This window comes from Sinocyclocheilus rhinocerous, unplaced genomic scaffold (genome assembly GCF_001515625.1).
Source record: "Sinocyclocheilus rhinocerous isolate Xijiao unplaced genomic scaffold, SAMN03320098_v1.1 scaffold1365, whole genome shotgun sequence".
NCBI classification, from domain to species: domain Eukaryota; kingdom Metazoa; phylum Chordata; class Actinopteri; order Cypriniformes; family Cyprinidae; genus Sinocyclocheilus; species Sinocyclocheilus rhinocerous.
The window spans coordinates 259,916-272,237 of NW_015628688.1; the positions used below are offsets into that span (position 1 = coordinate 259,916).

At 35.2% G+C, this 12,322-nt stretch overlaps 2 protein-coding genes across 12 annotated transcripts in view; both read right to left on the reverse strand.

Annotated features, from left to right (window-relative positions):
• Positions 1-2,610, reverse strand: part of LOC107738105 (abl interactor 2) — a 51,706-nt gene extending 49,096 nt beyond the window's left edge. For all 8 annotated transcript variants that reach the window (XM_016549788.1, XM_016549787.1, XM_016549786.1 and 5 more), the window contains exon 1: positions 2,445-2,610. In XM_016549788.1, the coding sequence (XP_016405274.1) occupies positions 2,445-2,561 (117 nt within the window). In that variant the 5' untranslated portion in view covers positions 2,562-2,610. The remainder of the gene's footprint in view (positions 1-2,444) is intronic.
• Positions 2,611-4,546: 1,936 nt separating this feature from the next.
• Positions 4,547-10,739, reverse strand: LOC107738107 (transmembrane protein 237A). Of its 4 annotated transcripts, none has more exons than XM_016549793.1 (12): positions 10,600-10,739; positions 8,599-8,635; positions 8,333-8,404; positions 7,875-7,991; positions 7,689-7,779; positions 7,421-7,578; positions 6,741-6,858; positions 6,384-6,575; positions 5,513-5,586; positions 5,159-5,246; positions 4,889-5,010; positions 4,547-4,761 (listed from the first exon to the last, which is right to left on the reverse strand). In XM_016549793.1, exons 3-12 carry the CDS (start codon positions 8,397-8,399, stop codon positions 4,694-4,696), a joined length of 1,095 nt encoding a protein of 364 aa, XP_016405279.1. In that variant the 5' UTR covers positions 8,400-8,404; positions 8,599-8,635; positions 10,600-10,739; the 3' UTR covers positions 4,547-4,693. The 4 variants fall into 4 exon arrangements, with proteins under 4 accessions (XP_016405279.1, XP_016405276.1, XP_016405277.1 ...); XM_016549790.1 differs by having other exon boundaries at positions 7,875-7,994; positions 10,600-10,738; XM_016549791.1 differs by having other exon boundaries at positions 7,875-7,994; positions 8,569-8,635; positions 10,600-10,738.
• Between the last annotated feature and the right edge of the window lie 1,583 nt (positions 10,740-12,322).

The following is a 12,322-nucleotide window of genomic DNA, read 5'->3' on the forward strand; positions in this document are numbered from 1 at the left end:
AGAGAGCGAGAATGCGCGGCTGACGTTATTGCCTGTGCCGCTGGTAACAAAATGGATCGGCTCGAAATCGGAAAGAAGTGAGACTGACCGGCCGATGACCGATCCGGGCCGATCATGAGGAAAATCGGCCGATTCCGATCCCTGGCCGATCGATCGGTGCATCTCTAGTTTAATTATGACCATGTTGGTTAACTTGTGGTTTTAAAATTATGCATGGTAATATGTTTCAAGTAATTTAATATTATTGAATTTCATGTCCAATTTATTTTGGAATTCAAAGTATTACTACAGTACATACACTGTTTTATGACATTTCTTTCATGCAATTTTGAAAGTTATATATTAAATAAACTTTGCCCTGTTTAAGAAGTGTCAATTTTTTTGTTTTGTTAAATAACAGGTGAATTAATTTATGCATCATACAACACTTTATGCAGTTAAATGTTGTTTAAAGCTTATGCAGTTAATGAATAGTTTAAATTTAAAATTGACCTGCTAGTCATTAATATTCATTAATATTACAGCATACACACATTAAAGTAGTTTACTGTAAAAAAATAAAATAAAATAAATACCGCAATTTTGTTAAAAAATAGTCATTTACTGCAATCAGGAAATACAGGGAAATGCTGTAAGTTAAATTACAGCAACACTGCTGTAAATATTACAGTAACCGGCTGGCAACCCTGCTGCCAGTATTTTACTGTAAAATTTACAGGTAATTTTTTACAGTGTAGTGAGTGTACTAAAATTGCTCATTCAAATTCAAGACACCACAGCATGTATTGTTTACAAAGACAATCCTATAACGCAATGCAATGGTCACAAGTTCTGTCGTAACCAATATAACTTGCGAAACACAGTTGGCAACTGATGCTTTTGGGAAACACACCTCTATTCAGTTACCCCTGTAGGCAGTCTCATTTCATTCACGTCTCTGTTCTAAAAGACAGTAATCTAAATATTTAAAATGTGGCCTTGGCACTAAAAAAAACATTGCCATGAACTGCTAAGCAAGAGCATCCATGCATCAGTGCTGAGAATCACAAAACTGCTTTTGGCTATCGCAGGATATAACAGCTTCAGGGATGGGCTCAGCACATAAAGAGCACAGTGGAATGGGACAGAGAGTGCTTTTACATTTGTCAGTAATGTGCAGGTGTGTTAACACTGATGAAACCCATCAAAACTTATTGGTGATTTCAATCAGACTGACTGGAAAGTAAGCATGTACTACACAATATTTATTTTATTTTAATATGATTTCCCGTGCACTTACTAAATATTGTTAAATATAAACTGCAGTGTGTTATACCATCTTTAAATTAGTGCTGTCAAACGATTAATTGCAATTAATTGCATCCCTAATAAGTTTGTGTCTACATAAAATGTGTGTGCACTGTGTATATTTATTATGTACATAAATCCACACACATACATATATATATTTTAAAAGTATTTACATGTATATATAAATTTTTATTTATGTGTATAATTTATATTATAAATAATATAAATATTTTATTTTTCTTAATATATATAAATATATATATATATATGCATGTGTTTATACATAATAAATATACACAGTACACTACACACACATATATTATGTAAACAAACTTTTATTATGGATGCAATTAATCGTTTGACATCACTATTTAACACTATTTAATTTAACAAATGTGCTTTATATTAACCATTAGTCACCCTGCTAAAATATTGGCATCATCCATAAATAGACCACTAAAACTGACCCTAGTGTGCATCACTGCACTAAAACATTAATTTTAGTACATAAACATTAACATTTAATTCACCAATACAGATATGACTAGTGTGCCAAATAAATATTAAATAAGAATTTTGAGGAATTCCTGATCACGACTGACATGAGTGTTCAAGCACAATTCATATCCCTAAAGTGATTTACACTTCAAAGAAAATCTGATTTAAATAAACCTGTAATGACACATGCCATCAGTATGGAAGACTTCCAATAAGCCTCTAGCAGTCTGTCAGGATGCACTTGTTCGCTATGATCACGAGTAACAGAAAGTGTCACCTGTCTATAAATGTGTAAAAACAAACGATGAGTTGATTTGAAGTGCATTATCAGATGTTTTACTCGCGTGGAGAAACAGAACAAAGTTTCCCAGTGCGAGATGATCATTTAATCACTGTTATCGACGCGCTACAATCACTGCAAACCTGAGCGCATCTCTCGCAAAGTAGTCTTCGCATAGAGTGCCTCACCTAAGAGTGCTATAAACTTTTATGGTTTATTTCAACAAGGGAACGCCGCAGTTGCGTGCGTGCATGCATTTAGTAGTTGGTGCTCAGCTTCAACAGATGATCAACAGCCTCCACATAGACACTAACAGCTCCTTCTCCACACATCAACTCCAAAAACACCGCGTATGTGCAACGTTTCGCCCGCTCACCTGTACGTAGTTGCTTTCGCAGTATTCGGCGACTCTTTCAAGGTTGGTGAAGCTGTCCAGTAACGCTCTGCGACCCGCTGGGATTTCCTCCTCCAGCAGCATCTGAAGCTCCGCCATCTTTACATCCCTCCACGCGCAACCAGCGACAGGAAGTGCAGCGGCTTCACCTCCCGCGGAGTTTTGGGGAAAGCCAGGGAAGCGCGTTTACCAATAATATAATATAATTAATATAATATAATATAATATAATATAATATAATATAATATAATATAATATAAAATAAAATAATATTAGCATCTATTCCATACCATATTCTACATTTAAATGTGAAAATATACACTACTGGTTAAAGGTTTGCAATAATTCAGATTTTTTTTTGTTTGTTTTTGAAAGAAGTCTCTTTTGCTTACCAACACTCTTAAAAAATTAGGTTCCAAAAGGGTGTTTTCGTAATGATGCAATAAGAACCATTTTTGGTTAACTTTTCAGTGATCAGTTCTTAAAAGAACCATTTTTTCTTAGTGTGAACAACATTTAAATAGTATAAACAACTTTTTTTTCACTACGAAGAACCTTTTGTGGAACAGAAAGGTTCCATGATGGATGTTAAAGGTTCTTCGTGGAGCCATCAATGCCAATAAAGAACCTTTATTTTTAAGAGCGATACGGCTGCATTGATCAATAATATAATAATATCAGCAGTAGTGTGAAATATTATTACAATTTAAAATAACTGTTTTCTACTGTAAGATATTTTCAAATGTGAATTATTCCTGTGATGGCAAAGCTGACCATTACACCAGTCTTCAGTGTCACATGATTCTTCAGAAATCAATCTACTATGCTGATAATGTGCACAGTTATCAGTTATTATTAGTGCTCAGTTATTAATAGTTCTTATTATTATAAATGTTGAGAACAGTTTTTGCTGCTTAATATTTTCGTAGAAACTGTGATGAAAGTTCAGAAGAACAGAATCTAACTGAAATATAAATTTGGTCATTTTTGAACTAATAAAATAAATGTATAAAATCTTACCTCAAACTTTTGAATGGTAGTGTATCTTAGTTTCTATAAAAATATTCAGCTGCAGTTTTTTTTTTTTCAGAATTGAAAATAAGAAATGTTTCTTGAGTTTCTTAATGTTTTAAAATGTATATAAATATAAAATAGTTATTTTAAATTGTAATAATACCTCAATATGAGATATTAATATTGATCAAATAAATGCACCCTTGGTAAGCATAAGATAAGGCCTACTTCTTTCAAAAACATCAAAACATTTGACGAGTAGCATGTATGAATTAAAAGTTCCACAATATTTATATTTCTTTACTTTTTTTGGTTGATTTAACCAGTGATCTAAGCATTACAGTATATGATATAATAACAATGTTCGATGTTATTAATGAAAGTTAAGTGCTACCTTTATTAAGCTGAGCAGATAAAGCAGATAAACAAACCTTTATCACTATGTATCTCATTCCTCGTTTTTTTTTCCTGACAACAATAATGTATCTTTAATCAAAATGAATTATCACACATAATATACACTGAAAGAATGCATTACTCTTCATCTACTGAAAAGATGCACTTTTCTGTCTCACATTCCTTTGGAAATTGCGACCCCCTGTGTTGTCATAACGTTACAGTTACCGTCAGGAATTATTTCACTCCTTTAATCTCCAGTTGGAAACAACAGTATTAAAATTCAGTTTGTGCTATGACTTGTGTTTGTGTATGCATGCTCTTTAATGATGCGTTTAGTGGTAACGGGGTGTATTTGACATAAAACATCAAGTGATCGACAGGAGTGTCCTACATTTACTTCCATTTATTAATTTAGCACACACTTTTAGTAGCTTCTATCCAAAGCAACTTACAAACCTGCAGTATGTAATACAATACTTCTGGTAAAAGTATTTAAACAACATATTTCTAATTGTTGAATAACTATATTATAAATTCAGTTCTTATGAATCCATAAACATGAAAAATCTGTTGTAAAAAAAAAAAGTAAGAATTCAACACACCACACGACTATTTAAGTCGTACTTCTAAAATACACACTTAGAAGATCAACAAAAAAGGGAAACAGGAAATTTGACAAAAAAGTTTATTTATATTTTTACATAGTTATTATCTACAGTATATAACAAGGTCAACAATAAAGTAAAATCAAAACATTTAGCACAAAACAATGTTAATTTCTGATCATTGATAAATGTAAATCATCATGTATCAGTGTTTTAGGCTGCCAGCTCATGTTTCTCATCGTGACGTGGATACTCCTCCACCTCCATCGCCATTAAAAACTCTGACAGTAAAGATAGTACTTATGTTAGGATGTGGACTATAGAGGAATAAGATGATGTGACAATAGACACATGAAGAGGAAAAGACACACACACACACACACACACATTCTGTGTAGGTCTACTTACCTTCAGTGTAGTCCATGTCTGGTCGTGTAGCAACAAACACCCAGGCTAGACCAACCAGAAGAGCTACGACCAGGTTTACCACGATCCAGGGCTGTAGAATCTGATGTTCTGAACCCGGGGGCCTAAACAACAATCACTGCATGTGATTTAGTGAAGTATTCAACCTTGTGCTACAGATCAGTTTCACTTACAGAATGATATGGTGATTGTTGCAATAATGTTTTAAGGCTATTATGTTGAATTACATTATGCCTAGCTTGACAAACCCACCAAAGCGTTTCATTGGCTGTGGGGTAGAGATGTATACGATCACTGGTCATCTGCTGGCTCAGAGACAGGATGAGAGCAGCAAAGTATACTAGGACAAAAAACACAGAAGGTTTATATCCAAAAATATCTTTGTGTTGTCAGAGACAGTGTTATTTTTTTCTTGAGTTTTTGTAGTTTTTATTAATATTTTGCATGAGTTTTTTATATTTTTGTTTTAATTTTACTCTATGTTTAAGTAATTTTGTTGTGCATGCTTTTGTCATTATTAGCCATTTAAATGTCTATATAGTTAATTATAATAAGCCTGGTCAGAGGTAAGTGTTGTGTTGATAAAGTTTATTGATTTTCACTCACAGAAGGAAGCAAGAGCCGCTGGATCAAGAGTGAGAAATCCTCGAAGAGCCATGGATGCTTTGGCCAGATTCACCCTGATGTAAAGAGGGTACAGATAATTCACTCCGAACATTTATTTTGTCAAATGACATAAGCCACATTTTCAAACACTCAAATCAAAAAACTGTACAACAGATAGTTCTGCGAAATTCTCTTATCAGTTGTCTTGGGATTCAATCTTAGTGCAGATTTTCCCAAACTGGGTTTTGCAAACACATAGCGGTTCGCGAGCTGATGAAAACTTAATAAATAATTAAATCATGAAAATGTAAAATGAAAACAAATGACTTTAAAATAAAACTGATAAATAAAATATTTTCTTTAACTGCATGTCATGTGACCATTCACAGACATGCAAGAACCAGGTTAAGGCTAGAAGAGATAGAGCTGCAGCTACTGGGCTTGCGCTCATCAATATAGCGTAATTTTTGTCACACTGTACAACAATAATTACTGTTTTTGCATTATTGTAAGGGATAGGTTTAGGGTTGGGGTAGGTGTAGACATTAATAAAACAATTCTAATAGGTAGAACATTTAATTTATTGTTAGTTTCCAGCCGTAGCTGTATCCCTTCTAGCCACAACCCAAGAACCATGATCATGCAAAAATATTGTTAAAGTATTGAAATTTAAACTTAAAATCTCAATGTCAAAGGGGAACAGCTGACAAAAATGTATGGGGATCCCCGGTGAAAGCACTTATTTATTGAATTGGAATCAATATATTTGCTCATTAAAATACGATTTTAAATCGCTTGGAGTATGATTATGTATTGTTTATACTGTTGTTGCTTATATTGACACTTGTGTTCTTACTATGCGTCCACACACCTGTCAAAGGCAGACACGGTGCTGATGGCCAGCAGGAGGTAGAGCAGAGACTGGGCTGGGTAAGCCAGACTGTGGTACTGCTGGAGAAGGTTATGTAGAGTGGTCATCTGCTCTCCAGCTAACACATACACAACAATGATATTCCACACCGCATATCCTGCCAGAAACCCATGAGAGAACAGTCCAATGATCCTACACAGAAAGCAACAGCAATTTTAGCAGTTGAGTTCAACACATAACAAGTCAACAAGCTCCAAAAAGAAAACCACATGAAAAGGTCACGGTCTTGATGAGTACTAGACAAACTCATGAAGCCCGTTGATAAGAGCTGTTAGATCATCTCCCAACCAAACCCACCTGAAGCCGCTGTGGACCCTCATGGCGACATCTCGTGTATTCCACATGGGCCTGACTTCCATGTACTCCTCCATATGGTCACGGGATAAATCCAAACGATCAGTCGCCTGGAAGCGGCCTGGGTCAGAGGTCACAGTTTATCCTATTTTAGTGGCTACATTTATATATAATATACTTGTCATAATACTGCATATATACATATATATATATATATATATATATATATATATATACACACACTGTATATATGTCTTTGACATAAATCAGATCTATAAATATAGGATCAGCAATAATACAGAATATGAGATTTTTTTAGACATTAAGGGTTTAATAACTAATACATTGGCAACAATTATAGGGACCAATTCTCACTGTTAAATAGTTGCTTATTAACATGCCTATTATTAACAAATTGGCTGTTTATTAGTACTTATAAATAACATATTCTGCATGACCATATTCTACCTCTCTAATCCTATCCAATACCTAAACTTAACTACCTTACTAACCATTAATAAGCAGCAAATTTGTTTATTGAAACAAAAGTTGTAGTTAATGGTTTGTTAATAGCGAGAATTGGACCTTAAAATAAAGTGTGACCAATATATCATTGTTAGCATACAGTATATTTATGTATAATGATAGTATCATTACATGTATGTATCTAAAATGAAACTCACGGTTCTTTTCTACAAACACTTTTCCGATCGGATGACTGTGACCCAGAGGGGCTGAGAATAGAGAGCGCTGAGATATGGGTGCGTGCACATCGGTGATGATGTCCTCCTCCTCCACGCCGAGCTCATCATGAGACTGGTTTTCCATCATCTTAGCCTTCCTTCAAAAAGAAGTGGACATTATTCTCAGTAGAGAATAATACAATCACAACGTCTATGAAACTACTGTATTTAGAAGTATTTACTTCTTTTCAAAGTTTTTGCTTCTCACCTTTTTCTCTTGCTTTTTCTGGTGACTTCTTCATCATCTGTATGAGGCTCTTGAACATCTCCATTTGGAAGGTCTTGCTGTTCACTCTCATCTTATAAAACAATGAAATCAAGAACAATTGATCTAAAAAAAAAGAAAATAACATCCATAAATTAAATGTGAATATCATTAACAAAAATTATTTACCAAAAGTATGTGCCTTCTTTTTCTTCTTCTTCTTCTGTGGTGGATTGTCCTGAGGCTCAGGGGTCAGTGGCTCTCTGCGGCTCTCCAGACCCTCCATTTCTATAGCTGGCTCGGGCCCTGCTGTTGTTTATTGGGGATTATACAAATATAAAGGAGACAAATGCTGCAAGATTCTACATTTATTATCCTTGAAAGAAAAGAAGCAACTACAAAATATGTGCAGTAAACAGTAAGCCAGTTTTGTGTGGGTATTTGAACTATTCCACTGGCTACCTGCAGAGGTAGCTGTTACACCAATGGACTACACTTAATTGCCTTCACAAGAATGTATTTGTCCAGCAGCAAACACATAAAAATGTACAGTACATGATACAATATCACTCATGTTTGATAGATAATCTAGATTTTAAAAAAGTGATCTTGTTAAGATCAAATAAGGCATTTATAAGTGTAATTACCTTGTGGTTCCTCAACTTCATTAATGTCCTTCTTGATTTTCTTTTTCTTGGGTTTGACACTTGGCATTTTGTCTATAAAAGGTAGAAATAGGACAGTCAGCTTTGTCTACAGTTTACACTAGTCCTTTATAGTAATTAGATTAGAAATCCAAGTACAATAGAAACTATTACAGGCTTTGGGGTTAATAAGGCTAAGCCAAATAATATAATTGATTTTATTAAAACTTCCTGTTCACATGTTCAGATGTTCAACAAGGATAACTGACCGCTGGTGTCTTGATGTCACACACCCGAAAATCAGGACTGAATGGAAACAAAACAAAGAAAATGAGACCCACTTCTTACAACCAGGGATTGAAATGAACGTTTTCACTCACCAGCCAATTTGGCTACTAAATTTTTAAGTTACTGGCCATTCATAACTTCTACTAGCCCAAAAAAATTCATCTTTGCAGAAGTTGCTTATGAAGTGGCATTTAGATGTATTTATGTTAATGCAGCTTAGAGGGACATGGAATGATTTAAACTGCAGTTACAAATGCATAAATAATGTTTTGATATTTTAAACATGAAATGTTGAATAGTGATATTTGAAATTATTAAAAAAATGAAAAGATACTTTAAATGTGAAATTAAAACCACCAGTAGGTGGCAGCAAGTCACTGTTAAGTGAGTCATTGCGATTGAACCTTCAGAGGGAGATCTTCCCACCTGATGAGAAAATGCATGTAAGTATTTTCTCTTTAATTTGATGCACTCTTGTAATCAAACTGCTTTTACTTGGGTGGTTGCAGTGGTTAGGTTAGGTTAAACCAGGGGTGTCCAAACTCGGTCCTGGAGGGACGGTGTCCTGAAGAGTTTAGCTCCAACCCCAATTAAACACACCTGAACCAGCTAATCAAGCTCTTACTAGGCATACTAGAAACCTAAAGGCAGGTGTGTTGAGGCAAGTTGGAGCTAAACTCTGCAGGACACCGGCCCTCCAGGACCGAGTTTGGGCACCCCTGGTCTAACCAGACTTCATCACGTCGAGAATGCGTGCCTCTCTGTAGGTGTGTTTTGTTTGGTTTTTGCAATATACTCGATAATGTCATGATGTCTCACGAGTTCAGTATTTGTGCTAAACCTGCGCAGATTTGGCTTGCATGAACTTCCCCAAAAAATTTATGAGTGAACTTAACATACGAAAAGTAACCCGCCAAATTGGCTAGTGATTTGACAGCGTTACCCGCCACAGCTGATTTTTACCTGTCCCACTTTTGCGGTGTTGGCGGGTGTTAATTTCAAACCCTGCTTACAACTGAAGTCAATATGTAGAGTGTTTGTGTGAGCATACAGTGAGCATGTAGCTTTAAATTAGCCTCTTGCTAGATATAGCACTTTACTGAGAGAAGATTTTGAGGGCACTTAGGTAAACAACACTGATTGAACTGCTTCTTTCTGCTTGACTTAAATGCTCACTTTTAACCACTTAGCAAGTCAATGACAGTAAGCAAAATCACAATCAAAAACATCCAACTATTGCAAATAGAAATTCATAATTAAGCAATTAATAATACATAAAATGATAGAAAAAATAACAGATCTTTCTCTCAAATATCTATCTGGTTAGATCTAGATATTTTAGAAGATTGAGAGATAGAGGTATTTTTTTAGATTTGATATTTTTAGATAGATAGATAGATAGATAGATAGATAATATTACAGTATGTCACCAAAACGTGTTTGAGTAGCTACAGTATCCTGACCATGCAAGTTTAAGAGGTGATTTAAATCAGTTGTGATCCATGTCTGGTTATACCAGATTATAAACAGGTCACATGGTCACACAGTAATGTATGTAAACACATATGACACTACATACACAAGACAAGAGCCCAGCTGATAAATAGCGAAGATATTATGTTAAGGAGGTGAATAGTAAGTGTGAATTTACTATTTGTGAACTTCAGTGAAAGTCTATCACGTGCATGTCAACAGACTAGTCAACTAACCCTGACAGCTTTATATTGCCATTCAGATCATAAAGAAATATAAATATAGGTTACAACTAAATCCTACACAGCTCGCTCTAATAATCAAAACAAAAATACATGGGTTTTACACATTATGGGCTAAGGCTCAATACGCACACGAAATCCAGTGCTCTTTGTCTTTATCTTGACCACATTATCAGTCAAAGCCATAGACAGTGGTCAAAGCTCACGCTGCTTATTTTAAATGACTGATGCTAAGGATCTGCTATAATACTGTGTGGCATAATTTACCGTTTGTTTTCTTCCCATTCTTGTCTGGCTGGAGTCGTGGCGCAGGAGCTGTTGGTGTGAGATGAGGAGAGTCTTGGCTGTGCCGTCAGGCTGTCTAATCCTGGGCTTAATCCTCACAGACGTGCATCTGCCAAGGAGGGAATTAGTGTGGCATAGATCGGTGAGTGAGGAGGACAGCCTGAGAGAACCACACATAAACACCATGACAAAACCCCTTATCTACACACCATTAACTACAGCTATTACATCATAGGCCTACACATTTATACGTTTAATTCATTTTTTTTTTCAATAAAAAGCACATACACAAAGTGAAAAGAATAAGTACACTCAGTGTTACATTTCAAAACATGTTTAGATTTATTTTGAAAAGGGATTCATTTTCTCTCTCTCTCTCTCTCTCTCCCTCTAGATAGATAGATAGATAGACAGACAGACACTGGTATATGCCAACATAATATGTGAACCAATACAATATGATATGACAATATATAAAATGCTTAATGAATGATAGAAAGGGCAGATTCAAAAATGTCTTTGAGATGTGTTAAGATGTCTTTGGTATTTTTTTAATGCAATTTTTTTTTTTTTAAATCTTTCCCTCCATCCTATAGTTTTGAAGATTAAAAACAGATTTAAACTCAAGCCTTCCAAACAAGTTTGGAAAGATAACCATTAGCACTTTGCCAAAATTATTCAACCCCTTGACCTGCAAGACATTCTGCTGCCTATTCTGCAAACAATATAAGAAAACAATTCAACCAAAGCATCTGAAATTATAGAACATTTAATGCACATTTGGCTCAAAATTAATGTACAAAATTATTCAACCCCCAAAAGACAAATTTTGCAGAGAATCTTTTCTTCTTTATAACATATAATAAATGTTGCCTCTACGTGCTCACAAGCCTCCGACACCTCTCCTCTTAAATCTTAGCCCAGAAGTTTTGGATGTATACTATTGGATAATTGCCCTGCAGTCCAATGATCATCAGTTTCAGTCTCTGTATTGAAGGCATCACAATCTTTGCCAAAATAGCCTGATACTTCAAAGAATCCATAATGTCCTTCATACAGGATTGCTCCACCACGTTTGACTATGGAAATGGTCTTCTGCTGCTCATAAGCTTTGCCTTTTTTTGCACCAGACATGGGTCCATGGGTCCAAAAAGTTAAGTTTGGTCACATTACTCTATAAAACATTTTTTCCTGAACTCCACAAATTAATTTTAGCATATTCAAGTCAGCCTTTTATATTATTTGTGAAGAGTGGCATTCGGTAAGGTGTCCTGACATGAAGGCCATGTTTGTATAGTGTTCTTCCGATACGCTCCATTGAAATGTTTCTTCATCCTTTCATCGGGTCATCTTGCAAGTAAATCTTGCTCTGATCAGACATTGTATTCCCCTTGATGATGTTGTGCTTTCTCTTTAATGCCATCAGTTTTTCTGGTACAACACCTTTTAAACTTATGAGTAATGCTGACATTTGTGTCTCTAGGAACTTTTAGACTGATGATACACGGAGCAATGCTGCCGTCAACAGGCAACCAGGTGAGACACAGGGCTCACGACCAATCTAAAGTATCCAGATAGAAATTTGTTACCCATTCTCAATGGGAAAGTGCCCAAGCAATGTTGCTTAAAAAAAGCTGCCCGGCAAAATTGCTTAAAAATTTGCCGTGTATCATCAGCCTTAGTGACTTGAAAATCGTCTTACAGC

What these genes read in the sequence shown, in the direction of transcription:
- LOC107738107 (XM_016549792.1), bottom strand. Translation starts at nt 8,399, where the DNA reads ATGCCAAGTGTCAAACCCAAGAAAAAGAAAATCAAGAAGGACATTAAT. An exon ending in ACAGCCAATGAAACGCTTTG is followed by an intron (nt 5,011 to 5,158) that starts GTGGGTTTGTCA and finishes ATTGTTGTTTAG; the next exon opens with GCCCCCGGGTTCAGAACATC. An exon ending in AGACATGGACTACACTGAAG is followed by an intron (nt 4,762 to 4,888) that starts GTAAGTAGACCT and finishes CTTTACTGTCAG; the next exon opens with AGTTTTTAATGGCGATGGAG.